The sequence below is a fragment of the Pseudochaenichthys georgianus genome, chromosome 21 (genome assembly GCF_902827115.2).
Source record: "Pseudochaenichthys georgianus chromosome 21, fPseGeo1.2, whole genome shotgun sequence".
Taxonomy (NCBI): Eukaryota; Metazoa; Chordata; class Actinopteri; order Perciformes; family Channichthyidae; genus Pseudochaenichthys; species Pseudochaenichthys georgianus.
In genome coordinates, this window is record NC_047523.1 from 8,782,537 (window position 1) to 8,797,998 (window position 15,462).

General features: G+C 40.5%; 1 protein-coding gene across 1 annotated transcript in view; it reads left to right on the top strand.

Annotated features, from left to right (window-relative positions):
* calcrla (calcitonin receptor-like a) overlaps window positions 1-15,462 on the top strand; it is a 51,494-nt gene that overhangs the window by 28,761 nt on the left and 7,271 nt on the right. The window contains exons 6-9 of the mRNA XM_034109715.2: window positions 10,634-10,725; window positions 11,901-12,027; window positions 12,906-13,059; window positions 13,337-13,397. Of these exons, the coding sequence (XP_033965606.1) occupies window positions 10,634-10,725; window positions 11,901-12,027; window positions 12,906-13,059; window positions 13,337-13,397 (434 nt within the window). The remainder of the gene's footprint in view (window positions 1-10,633; window positions 10,726-11,900; window positions 12,028-12,905; window positions 13,060-13,336; window positions 13,398-15,462) is intronic.

Here is a 15,462-nt window from a genome sequence, read left to right on the forward strand (position 1 = left end):
TAGAGCAGTGGCCTCCAACACGTCGATCTTTTTCAGTAGCTCGCTGTAGAAAAAATCCGACAACAATAAATGCACCTGAATCAGTCCGTGTCGCTGCGGCTGAGACACACATGGATTTATGTTTTTAAAACTACTCACGTTGGCACCAGGTCAGGTTTTTGGTGGATTTAATCAAGTCTTGGAATGCAGAGCATGAATGTCCTCTTGCTATTTTCAGTTGATAAATACTTGTGTAAAGTTTGTGAAGGCAGGAGGAAAAAAGCTTCCGCGATCACCGTCTCCTCTGTTCCTCCGAACCCCCTCCCTGAAAATAATGAGTGACAGGTTGATAGTGACCTGATAGAAACGTTATTATTCACTTTATCACTGATTGAGATATGATGAAGCTAACTTAATCTCATACATGGGATTTATGTAACAGTAAGACAGAGAATGTAAGTGTGCACCCACATGCAGTATTTTTCTTTGTACATGCTGTTGTAAATACTCCTGTTGTCTGCTGTGTTCAGACTAAAGTCATGTGATGCCACATTCAGGACATTCAGTGTCCTTTGTTTGAGCAGAAGACCGTTGCCAGAAGCTGCAGCTAGACTGCAGAAGTATTAGTTTTTTGTTTTTGAGTATGGAACAATTGCATACACAGATATAGGGAGGCCTATACAATTTGATTTATTATGGTTTATAATTTAATGTCAAGACAAAGAAGAAGAAGAAGATGAACAAGATGGCTGAACTGTTCAGTGTCAATCTTGTGGAGATGGAGGTTATAAATCTCCAAAATAATGTTCAGCTTAAGTCTCAGCAAAACTCACAACATTTCTAGAGCCTTAAGAACATCACCAAGCAGCACTGAACATGTCTGCTTTATTTGGCTCTGTTCTACAGACTTTTGTGAAGCAGCTTTTTCTGACATGAATGTCATGAAATCTAAATACAGAACAAGACTGAGTGATGAACATTTAAATGACTATTAGAGTGAACCTAAGTGGGTACATATGGAGCTATTTCAGGGTCATAAGTTTTGATCATTCAAAAAAATACAATTTATTTAAAAGTTCAAGTTTTTATCCTGAACTTTGAAAAATACAATGATGTATTCAAAATAAAAATAAGTATTTGAAATAATTTTTCCTATAATAATATTTTATTCAAAAAAAATTGCTGAACTGAATCAAAAATAATATTCAACCTGAAAAATGATTTCAAGTATTTTTCAAAGTTCAGGATAAAAACTTGAACTTTCAAATACATTTTTTAATGATCAAAACGTATGACCCTGAAATAGCTCCATAGGTACACTCCAGCATACACCTATGGTGGACTCCATGCAGTGCCATTCATCTCACTGACTGTACAAAAGAGTGAATGCCACTTATTTCACACATAAGATGCTTGTAAGGTGGTGATTAAGGTGATGTACTTACTATGTGGGCCATAATAATATGTGAGAAATTGTCAATTTTTCTGACCTTGATGTGAAGTTAAGATTTTTGATAAGCTTTGGGTATTTCAAACGTGTACAAAAGTAGCTTAATTCAACTGATGAGTGCTATGTGAACATAAGCGATGTGATGCAAGTAGCTCTTGGCCACTTTCATTTTTCTCAAAGTAGCTCTCAGATGAAGAGACTGGCCTGGATAGCTGGTCTATCCTTCAGCACACTGACACACCCTGTCACTCTTGTTGGCCTCTTATGAAGCTGCTGTCTTTTAAAATAGGATTATTTCTCTGCTCCTAGTTCATTCCTCGCAGTTTGTTCCATCAGTCCCAGTCATTGCATGTCTGTCAATGGGGCTTCGAAAAAGGTGTCCAATTCAACAAAATGTTTTTTTGTGAGTGAAGGCCAGAGCTAAATTATAGATTGTTTGATTGTGTAATTACAAGGTGAGAGAAAATAAATCCACATCCCCCTAAACTTATTTTATTTAGTTTTCCATGTTATAATAATATACTTACTTGTATTACAACATTTGCATGTTAAAATATATGTTGGATATCTTTCTCAGCCTCAAGGAAATACAATAAATTAAATGGATTCATAATAAAAAAAAAACTGAATATTAGATAAAAATGTATAAATTAATAATGTTGTGTGTAAACATTTCAAATATAAATACAAAATGAGAAAAAGGTTAATTTGGAAATTGTTTGTCACAAAAACCTTTCTAAATTATTTAAAAATGTTTAGTAAATAAGGTTTCCTGCCTAAAATTCATTTCATTTCATTTCAAACCTTTATTTATACAGATAAATCCCATTGAGATCATTGAACTCTTTTTCAAGGGAGACCTGCTCATGTAGTTCCACATGAAACATAAAAACATAAATAGAACAACAAAAGGACATCATACAGCATCATTTACATAATTATCCACATAAACAGGTACCAATAGCTTCCGATTGAGTAGCATCCAACCGAGCTTTAAAAACATTTAGTGGCACCAGATTGTTCAGTTTCCATTTAATTTGCAGACTATTCCAAGACAGAGGAGCTGCGCATCTAAAAGCTGTCTTCCCTAAGACAGTCCTAGCAGTTGGCACATTTAATAAAACCACAGCATTCGATCTCAGGCAGTAGTCACTTACAATTTTCCGTGAGATCAGGGAGCAGATATAAGATGGAAGTTTCCCTAACATGGCCTTGTATATAAAAATGTACCAGTGACTGAGCCCCCGTACAGTTAGTGAAAGCAAACCAGCCCTTGCATACAGGGTACAGTGATGGGTTAATGCTTTACAGTTTGTGCACTGTGATACGCAGCATCTAACTTGACCAGGCAATGGGCAGGTGCATTCATATACATCAAATCACCATAGTCCAGCACAGGTAAAAAGGTCACAGTGACTAGCCTTTTCCTGGCCTCAAGCGAGAAACAGGACTTGTTCCTGTAGAAAAAACCTAGCCTAACCCTCAGCTTTTTAAGCAGATTATTGACATGAAGTTTAAAAGTGAGACAATCATCAAGCCAGATACCAAGGTATTTGTAACAGGTAACCACTTCAAGTTTTATTCCTTGCGTAGTTACAATATCTAAAACAGGCTCTGGTGTCTTTTTAGCTTTAGAAAAGAGCATTACCTTGGTTTTCTCAACATTTAAAAGAAGCTTTAGTTCAGAGAGCTGAGTCTGAATAATGTTAAAAACAGCCTGTAATTTAACACCAGCCTCCTTAATGGAGGGACCTGCACAATACATCACGGTATCATCCGCATAAAAATGTAAAGTAGCTTCATCCACATTTTCACCTAAACTGTTGATGGAGAATAAAAGTGGACCTAAAACAGAACCTTGAGGAACACCATTAGCAATGTTTAACCACTCAGAAGACAGCCCATCAAAGTGAACACATTGGGACCTTTCAGAGAGGTAGTTTACAAACCACCCCACTGCATGGCTGGACATGCCTATACTGGCTAGCCTCTGCTTTAAGATGTGATGATCGACGGTGTCAAACGCTTTTGAAAGGTCAATAAATAGAGCTGCACAACTCTGCTTATTATCTAAAATACTCGCCACATCATTCACCACTTTCATTGTGGCAGTGATGGTGCTGTGTTGCTTTCTGAAGCCTGACTGATGTTTAGACAGGATGTCATTTGTACATAAAAACAACTTTACCCGTTCACTCACTAAGCGTTCAAGAACCTTAGCCAGAACTGACAACTTAGAGATTGGCCTATAGTTATTTAATAAGGTGATTGTTACGACCCGCCTCCCTACTCAATAGTAGTGGCTCGTGAGGCAGTCCGCAACATAAAACAAAAGTACACAACACATAGGCACTAAACGGTGATCATACATTTATTGCCACAATCATAAAAACATACACTGGAGGACAGGTAAACAAAGAAAAAGACGGAGGGGACTTTGGCCAACCACACCACGGGCCGTAGGATCCAGAGCCTTCCTCCGCTACCCAAAATCACACATAACCTAACGGGAGAAATAAAGCCGCGAAAACCTAACACTAACACGTCCTCCAGGAAACACAACAAAAAGGCAAACGAGCTCTGACACAGCAGAGACATCCGGAGTAGTGATCGGCCTCCTCCTTCTCCTTCAGTCTCCTCTTTTATGCGTGGGCTGATTGGCAACTGGGAACACCTGCGCCAAGCTCGGCTGAGTGGCAACTGGGAACACCTGAGGAAGGCGGAGCCAGGTGTACCTGCACAGCAGAGAGAGCAAAGAGGACAACAAAAGGGGGGGGAGTACGTAACACCCCACCATGAGTTAGTGATTTTTTTCTTTTTTTTAAAAAACAAAACAATCACAACAATCAACCTTAGTTGACAGACGTGCTCACCACCACTCATTCCACACACCCGACAGGTTAACAACACACAATACTACCATACCATAGCCAGTGCCTCCTTTTCGATGGTGGAATACACCCGCTGGTGTCGATTAAATCTCCCGGAGCGGTACGACACAGAGCGCTCCACCTCACGATCAGCTCCAGTACATCTGGAGCTGATCAGTCTCCGCAGCGATCGGGGCCTCCGAGGTGACAGGGAGGTCACTTTCAGCACTGGACCGCGCCACCACACCAGCAGCGACAGATTTACGAACAGCCCCGGGGCTTATCGTACCCGTTGTCCCACCCTCACGACATAATGGCGGGTCCCTGATCGGTCCGTCCAACTCCGTAACCGTAAAACTGTCAGACAGATCACCATCACTAACGTCAACTCCACTCTTTGCGCGAGTGACTGCAACCGTATTCACCCCCGGTTTAACGAGCACTCTGCCACTGGCTAAATCATTCCCCAAGACCAAATCAACCCCTTCAATGGGAAAACATGGCCGAACCCCGACAGTTACCGGACCGGTGACCAGATCTGACTCAAGATGAATATTATGCAATGGCGAACCCACACACTGCATACCAAACCCCCTCACAAGAACACCCGAACCCACAGCAGACTCCTTAGAGAGCGGCAACACACCCCTCATCATAAAGGATTGCGAAGCTGCTGTATCCCTCAAAATGGTCACTGGAACCCTGTTGTTCTTCCCTGGTAAAGACACCATTCCCTTCATGAGAAACGGAGCAAAAACGTCCAGTTCTGATTTGAGAGACCCTGGCTTTGAAGTACTCACCAAAGCGACCGTCTTTACATGCTTATTTTCATCCCGCAAAACATAGCAATTCGCAACAATATGACCTCTTTTCTTGCAGTAATGACACACTGGCCTATCCGTAGATCCCCAATTCACCTCTCCCGGTTTTTCCTCAGCAACTCTTGGCCTGCTGGACTGCCATGGCACTTTAGTGAAGACTGGGGTTTCTCTGATATTATTGTCCACAAACCCGGCCTGTGCCCCAGTCCTCTCACTGTAGACAGTCTTGTGAGTAAGCGCATATTCGTCAGCCAAAACCGCAGCATCAAACAGTTTCACCGGTTTTTGCTCATTGAGGTATGTGGCTACTGTGTAAGGCAAACAGTTTTTAAATTCTTCCATGAGCACTAATGTTTTTAGGTCCTCTAGAGACTTTGTCCCCGTCGATGAGCACCATCGCCCAAACAGAACCTCTTTCTCACGGGCGAATTCCACATACGCTTGACAATCTTGTCTTTTCAAACCACGAAACTTTTGACGGTATGCCTCAGGCACCAGCTCATAAGCGCACAGAATTGCAGCTTTCACCTGTTCATAATCCCGGCTAACCTCCTCAGATAACGCAGTATACACCTCCTGCGCTTTACCCGCGAGAACGCACTGCAGCATAACGGTCCACATGTTCCCAGGCCATTTAAACGTTGTTGCTACACGCTCAAACAGGACAAAATAGCTATCAACGTCTTTTTGGTTAAACACTGGGATAAACCGAGTATACTTGCCTACGTCAAAATCATGAGGTTGCGCAGGCCCCAACTGCTGAGTCTGGTGAGATGTCAACTCCAGCTCCCTCAAACGTAACTCCGCCTCATACTTCCTCAATTCGAGATTACAGGCGATCTCCTTCTCTCTCAGTCTGTTATCACTCTCCTTCTCTCTAACCATCAGCTTGCGCAGCTCTAGCTGAAGTTGAAGTTCGCTCACTTTCTGAGAGACCCCTGTCCCGTCGTCCATGGGAACGTCTGCTTCCTCCTCTGGCAATACCTCCTGCTCTATAAGCGCAGCCAACAGCTGTCCCTTAATGATTTGTTTCTTGTTCTGTTTATTGACTACAACGTCAAGTTTGCCTGCGATCAGACCAAGCTGCTGTTTGCTACATGCATCCAACTTCCCCCGAGTCGGATCACCAACAAACCCCTCCAAGTCGAAATCCATCACTGCCACTCTACGCTATACAGCCAAACAAACCACAAAATGCTGTCAAGGGCCTTTTAGAAAGTAATACTACTCACCACACCGGCACCTGCCCGAGACAGCCTTTGGACGAGCCCCCATATGTTACGACCCGCCTCCCTACTCAATAGTAGTGGCTCGTGAGGCAGTAGGATCCAGAGCCTTCCTCCGCTACCCAAAATCACACGGGAGAAATAAAGCCGCGAAAACCTAACTAACATGTTCTCCAGGAAACACAGCAGAGACATCCGGAGTAGTGATCGGCCTCCTCCTTCTCCTCTTTTATTCTCGGCTGATTGGCAACTGGGAACACCTGCGCCAAGCTCGGCTGAGTGACAACTGGGAACACCTGGGGAAGGCGGAGCCAGGTGTACCTGCACAGCAGAGAGAGCAAAGAGGACAACAAAAGGGGGGGAGTACGTAACAGTGGCCTCCCCTCCTTTTAGCAAAGGCAGGACATACGCTGACTTCCACAATTTTGGAATTGTGTTAGTGCTGAGGGAGAGGTTAAAAAGAGTAGTGAGAGGTGGAGCAATAAAATCTGCAGCTATCTTTAAAAAGAAAGGTTCTACGTTGTCCGGGCCGGCCGGTTTCCTAGGATCTAGCTTAGATAAAGCTTCACAAACAACATCAACAGTAAAAGGGGTAAAACTAAAAGGGTTTTCCAACACACATTTTTCAGAGTCACATACTGTTGTGTTCACAGAAGCAGAGTTAGTGACATAATCAAATAGAGAACCACAGGACACAAAATGCTCATTAAAGCAATTGAGCATAGTAGCCCTGTCCGATATAGAGCCAGATGCTGTGGTAATGCACGGAGGTAGTTCATTACGGATATCGCCGGTGGATCAACGATTTAATGGCTTTCCAAAATTGTCCAGGATTATTTAGATTCTTTGTGGTTACTGACAGATAGTACTTTGATTTAGCACTTTTGATTTGCGATGTGAAGCTATTCCTTAGCTGCCTAAAACGCAGCCATTCTACCTCTGAGCCTGATTTCCTAGCCTTTGCCCAGGCCTTGTTTCTCTCATGAAGGAGACTGGACAGATTAGCAGAAAACCAAGGATTGTCTCGTCCCTTTACTCTAAATGTACGCAGGGGTGCATGTCTATCAATGATCTCCATAAAACCAAGATAAAAATAAGACCATGCGGTTTCTACATCAGCACACAGATCGATTTTTCCCCAATCAAACCCAAACAGATCATGCACAAAACCCTGCTCCACAAAATGTTTTTTGTCTCTCTTGATGATAATGCGAGGTTTAACCTTTTGGACCTTAGTGTCCCTAATTGTGGCCACAGCACAGTGGTCACTCAGATCATTTGCAAATACTCCCACAGATGAATATTTATAGGGAACATTAGTTAAAATGAGATCAATTAGGGAGGATTTATTAGGGGACTTAATGTTAGGGCGAGTAGGACTGTCCACAATCTGAGTAACATTTAAAGAGATACAAAGGTTTTTTAAATCCTCTGACACTGCAGTTAACCAGTCCCAGTTAAAATCTCCAAGTAGCACTATTTCCTTGTAGTCTAGCTGCGATAAAAGATTTGCTAGCGAAGACAAGGAGTCCTTGCCAGCTGAGGGGGGTCTGTAACAGCCCACCACCATGACCTGTTGACCCTTTTCCACTTCTATATTTAAGGCTAAAAATTCGAATTGCTTACTGATCGATTTGGAAACTAATGTGGTTACATTGAACTTATTCTTAACATAAATGGCAACGCCACCACCTTTATTAGGCCGGTCGGTACGATACACATTAAAACCATTTAAGGCAATGTCAGAGGCCAAAATAGATTTGTTTAGCCATGTTTCTGATAAAACAATGACGTCAGCGTCAGTCGAGCTCGCCCAAATGCGGAGACAATCTAGTTTACCTAACAGACTGCGCACATTCAAGTGGATGAAACCCAACCCAGACCTAGCTTTAAAATCAGCAGGAGTAGCGATCCGACTACTACTACTGGGCGGACCAGGGTTAGGTTGTACATTTCCTGACAGTAATAACAAAAAAAAAACGGGCATCTTTTCCTCTTAAGTGACACACATACATTGTCATCTCATTTAGAAACACCGGAAAAGTCTGCGAGAGTGTGATTAGAGCTTAAGAAGCAGTCCGGAAGAACCATCATCGGAGGAAAACAAAAAAGACAAACACATTTTGTCGAGCAGATTGTCTGTGACAAGGCAACCGGTAATTGTTTGAGCAACACATCACTGCGGGTGGCAGAACAGACCTGAATCCAGTAGACTTCTCAGAATGACTAGAGATCTTCTCATAGTCCAAAACAGTTAACAGGCACAGCAGAATCCCGATATGAGCCATTTTCCCAGACCAGCACACAGTATCCGCGATGATCCAGGAGCAAAATCAAACAAAATTGTTGAAATAGAACGTAAACTGATATTTTAATAAATATTGCAAAAAAAGGCATATAACCTAGTTATATAGTACAATTATTGGCTATTGATTGTGTTATTTCTCCAAACACATACAGTAAAAATGCCTGTTTTGTAAGCCTTCAAATGGTGCAGGAAAAGGACTTTACATTGTATTATACTTAAAGACAGGACTATTCAGTTAAAAGGTGGGGTAGGTAAGAATGGGGAAACCAGCTCGTACTTTGAAAATACACAACCGGAACGAATCTGCCCCTTCCTTCAGACTTCCTCACAGAGCCCCTCCTCCAACACGCACAAACGCGCACATGACCAATGAGGGCACGAGATAAGTTTGTGCACAGATGGAATGCTGACAGGCAGGTAGGCCATCCAGTTATTTTAGCCGGGCCGGCTCAGATGATTGGTCGTGCTTTTTACAGTACCACGGCTTCCACAGATGACTTTTTTTATGTATAGTCAAAGCACTTAAGATATTCATTGCTATCGGGATGTTAAGAACATTCCATGGAATATAACAAAAAGTGTTTCTGAAGTGAATTACCCCACCTTTAAGAGAAGAGAAAAAAGGAAAGGAAATTGTTATAATGGGTGATGTAACATTAATGACAGACATAACATGAGCTCCTTGGCACTCAGACTCTAGACTCAATTATTTTATTTCTGTTGTGCACTCTAATCAATATTAATCAAACTATTGTTCGTTTATACATTTTAAGAATGGTGTTTATCTTTATTGAGAATTAGTTCTTATTTTATTGTATTTATTTGGGCCTACAACAGATGATACAAATGTTTATGTCAGTAAATGTACAGTGTACTAACAGAGAGGGTGTTTGTGAAAAAAACGGGGACAGAGCTGCTGTCAGACAATCAGCTGTGCGGCGTCATCACAAACAGAGGTCGCTTCACGTGACGCTCCGGAGGAAAGGACGTTCCATTGCTCTTAAAATGCTTCCCTGGTGGGAGGGACTAAGATGCAAGGAAAAGATGCAAGTGAAGGACGCAAGGATTGCATTTAAGAGAAGTGAGATGCAGCCAGAGAATCAGCCCTTTTGAAACAGAGGGGATTATGGGATGTTGCAATGATCTGTTTGGTATTTGGAGCCGAACACTTCAGAGACATGTTTTGTATATATGTCAGAACTATAATATATTGATGAAAAACAGTATAATAGGGAACCTTGGCAATGCTCAGGAGATAAACTTGCAGCACGACATGTGTACTTTTTGTCCTATCGGGACTTGAACCTGCGACCCTTTGATTCCCAAGCCAAGTCCCTACAGACTGCTGCTGCTGCTGCCTCCGATATTTGTTTGAGTGAAATGTAATAAAATAATGATGTATTGAAGCTTAAAATGTGCAGTTTGTCCCGAGGGAGGAAACAAATCGTGTGTAATTTGAAGGCATTAAAGAAAATTGAAAAAATGTATCCTCTGGGGAAGCCTCTGGGTCCCATGGAAATTGTAATGGCAATCGACTCATTTGTACATGAGTAGTGCCTCGATGGAACGTTTGGGCTAAAGGCACTGATAGAAGAAAGGTCAGGGGGTTAAAACGTCCCAATTAATCATCTGGAGTTTATGATTATTCACAGCAAATGGAAATCTGGCCATTGACGTATATATTGTGCCTCAGTATGGACCAAAGTGAGGATTAATGGGAACTGTTGCTCAATGGGACTGCACAATACATTAATCATTGTTACTTCATTCTCTGGCGACACAATATAGCAGTTTATCTCTTTGACATTTAATAAACTTAATTCACACTTCAACATTATTTCATGGTCATCCCTCCATACATTAGGGGTTTACTGTCGGAGTAAAGGATATGGGTTCTCTTCAACAGCATATTAATATTGCCTCACAACATGATTAGTCATTAGCAGATAATCTAATCCATGTCTCTTTTTTCCTTCCAGACGGCCATGAATCTCTTCTACTTGGCTCTCATAGGACATGGCCTGTCCCTGACCTCGCTCTTCGTCTCCCTGGGGATATTCTTCCATTTCAAGTGAGTCACCAAATCTATTCCTACCATGCTTTGTACGCAGATATGTCCAGGGTTGGGTTGTAACGGAATACATGTAACGGCGTTACGTAATCAGAATACAAAAATCAAGTAACTGTATTCAGCTCGCGTTACATTTGAAAAACGAGTAATCTGATTACAGTTACTTTCGTAAACATGAAGTGAATACATTTTGGATTACTTATTGGAATTATTGGTGGAAAGATTTCCTCTCAACATGTAATATTCATCACAGTCCACAAAACCTATTACCGCCGCAGATGGACCAAAAAAGCGTTTGAAAAAAAATCGCAGGTCCGCTCGCTCAGTGAAACAATAACAACGAAACATGGAGGAACAACAGTCTGCGTTTAAATCGCGTGTGTGTGTGTATAGGTGTGTGTGGTTAAAACACATCAGCCTGCGGTCGCTCTTTAGCCTTACTAATGATTATTTCTGAAGGTATACACAGTGAAGGCGGTGCGTGAAAGGCACTGCGCAGCACGCTCGTCTTCTCAGAGGCGGAGTTAACCCTCCCGCTGCCTCCTGGCGCTGCAGAGATTTCATGAAGTGAAGGAGGTGTTCCTTCTATAAAACAGCTGTGGGCAGCAGATACTGTGAGAGTCACGGACATGAATTCATAGATCAAGGCAGACTGGTGCACACTCTCCGGTTTTGCCAATCCGGTGCTTGAACAAATATAGCTCTACACCCCTGGCCGAAATGTCCTTAAAATGAAGTCCGAGTTCGACATTTTAATTCATGCCAACGCTGGCAGGACAGAAGGCGACACGCCCGTTCTAAGCCGTGTCCCTCACTCCTCACAAGCTGCATCCCCAACAAGTGTATTATGTTGTTACATCGTTTCAGATGTGATGTTTCAGTTGTGCTCTTGATACGCCATTAAAACAGTAAAAACACGTTCAGTTTCCTTTTGCTTTTTGTGTCTCCTGTTCACCAAAACATACCCATCTGTGATGGAAAAAGAAAGTAATCCAAAAGTAATCTGATTACGTTTTTTAAGACACGTAACTGTATTCGGATTACTTTCAGAGCCATGTAATCAGTAATCAGTAACTGATTACATTTACAAAGTAACCCTCCCAACCCTGGATATGTCCTACTGAGTGCATGACTTTATGGCTCCATGATGTAATGTCTCCTTTCTCTTCTTGCAGGAGTTTGAGTTGCCAAAGGATCACGCTTCACAAAAACCTCTTCTTCTCTTTTGTTCTGAACTCTGTCATCACCATGATTTGGTTGACAGGAGTGGCAAACAACCAGGAGCTGGTGCAGAGGAATCCAGTAAGTTCATATTTTACATTATAAATCATCTACTTTTTTTTACATCTAAGATTTGTACCCATTTGGTTTGAGCTGTTCCTTTTTGTGACCATTGTTTCAGTATTTAAACATAAATTTATTATAGCGTCAGGAGATTCAGTTATTCATTTCATATCCGAGCCCCCAGCAGTTTCAGGATATTTTTTTTTTTTCTTCCCGTCAGATTGTTCTCACTGTGGCCTCATTCTTCACTTCAATACACCTTAATAAAGACAGCACAACCATGGCTAGAAATAGAGAAACAAGAAAAAGCATTCTCTACAGTTAAACAAAAATACGCAAACTTCTTTGATCATTTATTTTAAACAAATATGGTTAAGTGGAATCCATATAGAACATGTTGTGTGCCCACAATTATTAATTATATATTACTCCACATGCTAAACATATTGACTTTTAATACTTGTACTACTTAAAACCACTTATGTCCTGTCCTTATGTCAAATAATTATGAGATTTCTTTGACACGTGACTATTCGTATGAGTCAAATCAATCAAAGCTACCCAATTGTCTTAAAAAAATGCAGAATTTAATGTTTTTTACAGTATCTTTTTAGTGTGAAGTGTTGATTTCTGGCAGAATATTAAATAAGACATATAGAATAAAGTGAATGAATTAAAATATCCCTGTTTTAAGCATGCATTTTGTTCCCCTTTTCTGTTCAAGGAATGTTGAAAAGTTGAAAATGTTGTAATTTTGCCAAATAAAAAAGTTAAGAAATATTTTTTTCATACCCTCAGGCTTGTTTGTTTCAAAGGTTTTACTTCTCAGGGAAAAAACGGTAGCCGAGTTAAACGGCCGCTCTCACATTAATTATGTGTGTGATTTTCCTCCTCAGACGAGCTGTAAAGTGTCCCTGTTCATTCATCTGTACCTGTTTGCCTGCAATTACTTCTGGATGCTGTGTGAGGGGATTTACCTGCACACTCTCATCGTGGTGGCAGTGTTCGCAGAGAAGCAGCACCTCATGTGGTATTATCTCCTGGGCTGGGGTAAGTCAGCATAATGAGTTGTGTCATTGATATGCACTCACTCTGCTGGGGGAAAGAGTCTGCTTTTTATTGGGTTATGTTGGAGTCAGTCTCCTATTCCGGTTTGATAGAACACAGAAATAAGGTTTTGTTTACCTACTTATGGTTTGAAGGACATTTTAAGTACATGATTAGTATAACAAGTTGTCTCAGTCCAGAATGATACACTTAAGTGTTATTGCAAGGTCTATTAGCCTTAACTGCAACTCTAATTCACTTAAAATGTTTTATTTTGCAGGTTTTCCTCTTATTCCAGCTACCATACATGCCGTTGCTCGGAGTTACTACTACAACGACAAGTAAGCATCCAAGTACATGATTGATAATTTGTACTATAACAGATTATAATAATAAAGTAAAAATAAACTAAATGAATGCCACAATAATTATTTTAAAATGTTTAATTAACATGTTGCATATTGTAGTACAATGTGCACATTTTTTCTTTAACTTCTTGTTTTTTATAAATATGTGTTAATCATTTGTTATCTATCTTTTATTGCACATTTTATTTGAACTTAGTGTTTATAAACCTATCTGTATGTTATTTTATATCGTTATTGTACATTATTACTTTAATTTCGTATGTTTGTAAACATACTCGTTCTATTTTTACATTTTAAACGTTATTATCTATTTAATTCTTAACCCTCCTATTGTCTTCGTTTCCCCCCCCTTACTTTGGTGTTCTCGGTTAAATTTGACCGGTCCTGTTTTAACTGCTATTACATTAACCTGTTAAGCCCTTTTTTTTTTCACGACACTGTGTCTCAGGGCATCTTAATATTTAAAAACGTATTAATGTGTTATACCAGATTAACGGGAAGAATCTCAGCTAACTGATGATACAAACCATTTTTACCAAAACAAAACACAAGTCTTCTAAAAGAAGCATCTAAATGACGCACTTTGGCACAGAACTCAAGATAAAGATACCCTTATTACTTATCGTAACTGCACATACAAGATATCCGATTTAAAGCTGACACTCCACAGATTATATAGGTATAGTATCATCACTGAGCGATCAGAACTCGCGACAGGGGAAGCAAACAGACATCAAAACACGTAGCATTATGGAGCAAAAACGGGACATCGTTCAATAGCATTAAAACGAGAAAAAACGCGGCTGAGGGTTAATCCATAGGTAAATTGCATGTGTCTGTCACTTTGAAAAAAATATTTATAATCCATAATTCCATTTTTATGTAAAAATCGGAGAGTAAAAGTTAGCTGCTAATGGTAGCCACCAGAGTTATCGCAGCTTCCGGTTTTGGCTATGTGTCACGCTCACTCCTTATTTTGTAACGTATGTGGGAGTTCCCTTCAATTCCATTGGCTCTAGAGGTTAAAAAGAGATGTCAATCATCAACATCGACCAAGGGGGGCCAGAGATATGGAAAATCCACCCAAATGACCCCGGACGTGTTTGTTTTTTTGCTAAATCTCTCTTAAAAAGGTCAAATTTCACTTGTGTTGCATCAATCTTGGTACAGGGTATATGTTGTAGTTTGGATTCCTAAAGCTTTTAATCTACCATCCCATCATTCAAGGGCGGTTTTCACTATAAGTAATCATTTGTTTTTGGACACACACACTATAATTTACATGTTTATACTGTGTTCAATCTCAATTTACTTTCAAATGAAAACATCTATATTGATTCTGACACTTCTACATCCAACTCACAGATGTAACCTTGCTTTGAGAAAAAGGATTATTAATGTAACCCTATTAGAAGGGAAGATATGGTCATTTGTTCTGGGAATGTCATTTTCGAGCCTGAGACCTGAAAAACAGGCTCAGGGCTTAACAAAAACCATGAATCATCACCACATTTCATTTAACACCCTTTCAAACTGTAAATATTGTATCAGACTACTGGTATACATGAAAAACTGCATTACATATACAAACAATAGACACTGAACATGTATTGTGTGTGCCAGGTGTGATTCACATGGGGGGATTGGGCACATAAGGGAGGGGGGGCACATCTAGTCATCATCCGAAATTCAATGAAAGTGGTGGTCAGCCATTTGATATGTTCAAATGTCTACTGTGAAGGATATCATAAAGCCTTAATGCAATCAAATCTAAAACACAATAGTTATGATTGATGAAAGTAGTAAATCTGTCAGATTTGACCCGAAGGCAACAGGATGGAGCAAATGCCACGTACTAAATTTAAATAAACTGTTTCTAATTCTGCTCCTGAAAAATCATAGAAACCGGTTAGAAGTCTCAAATGTGAAATGCAGAAGATTAACGCAGCTTAATTTCAGAATAATAATAATAATAATTAAAATGATTATTTGATGTTTATCCGCACCTGGCAGAGTTCAACAAAGCATTCAACCTTGC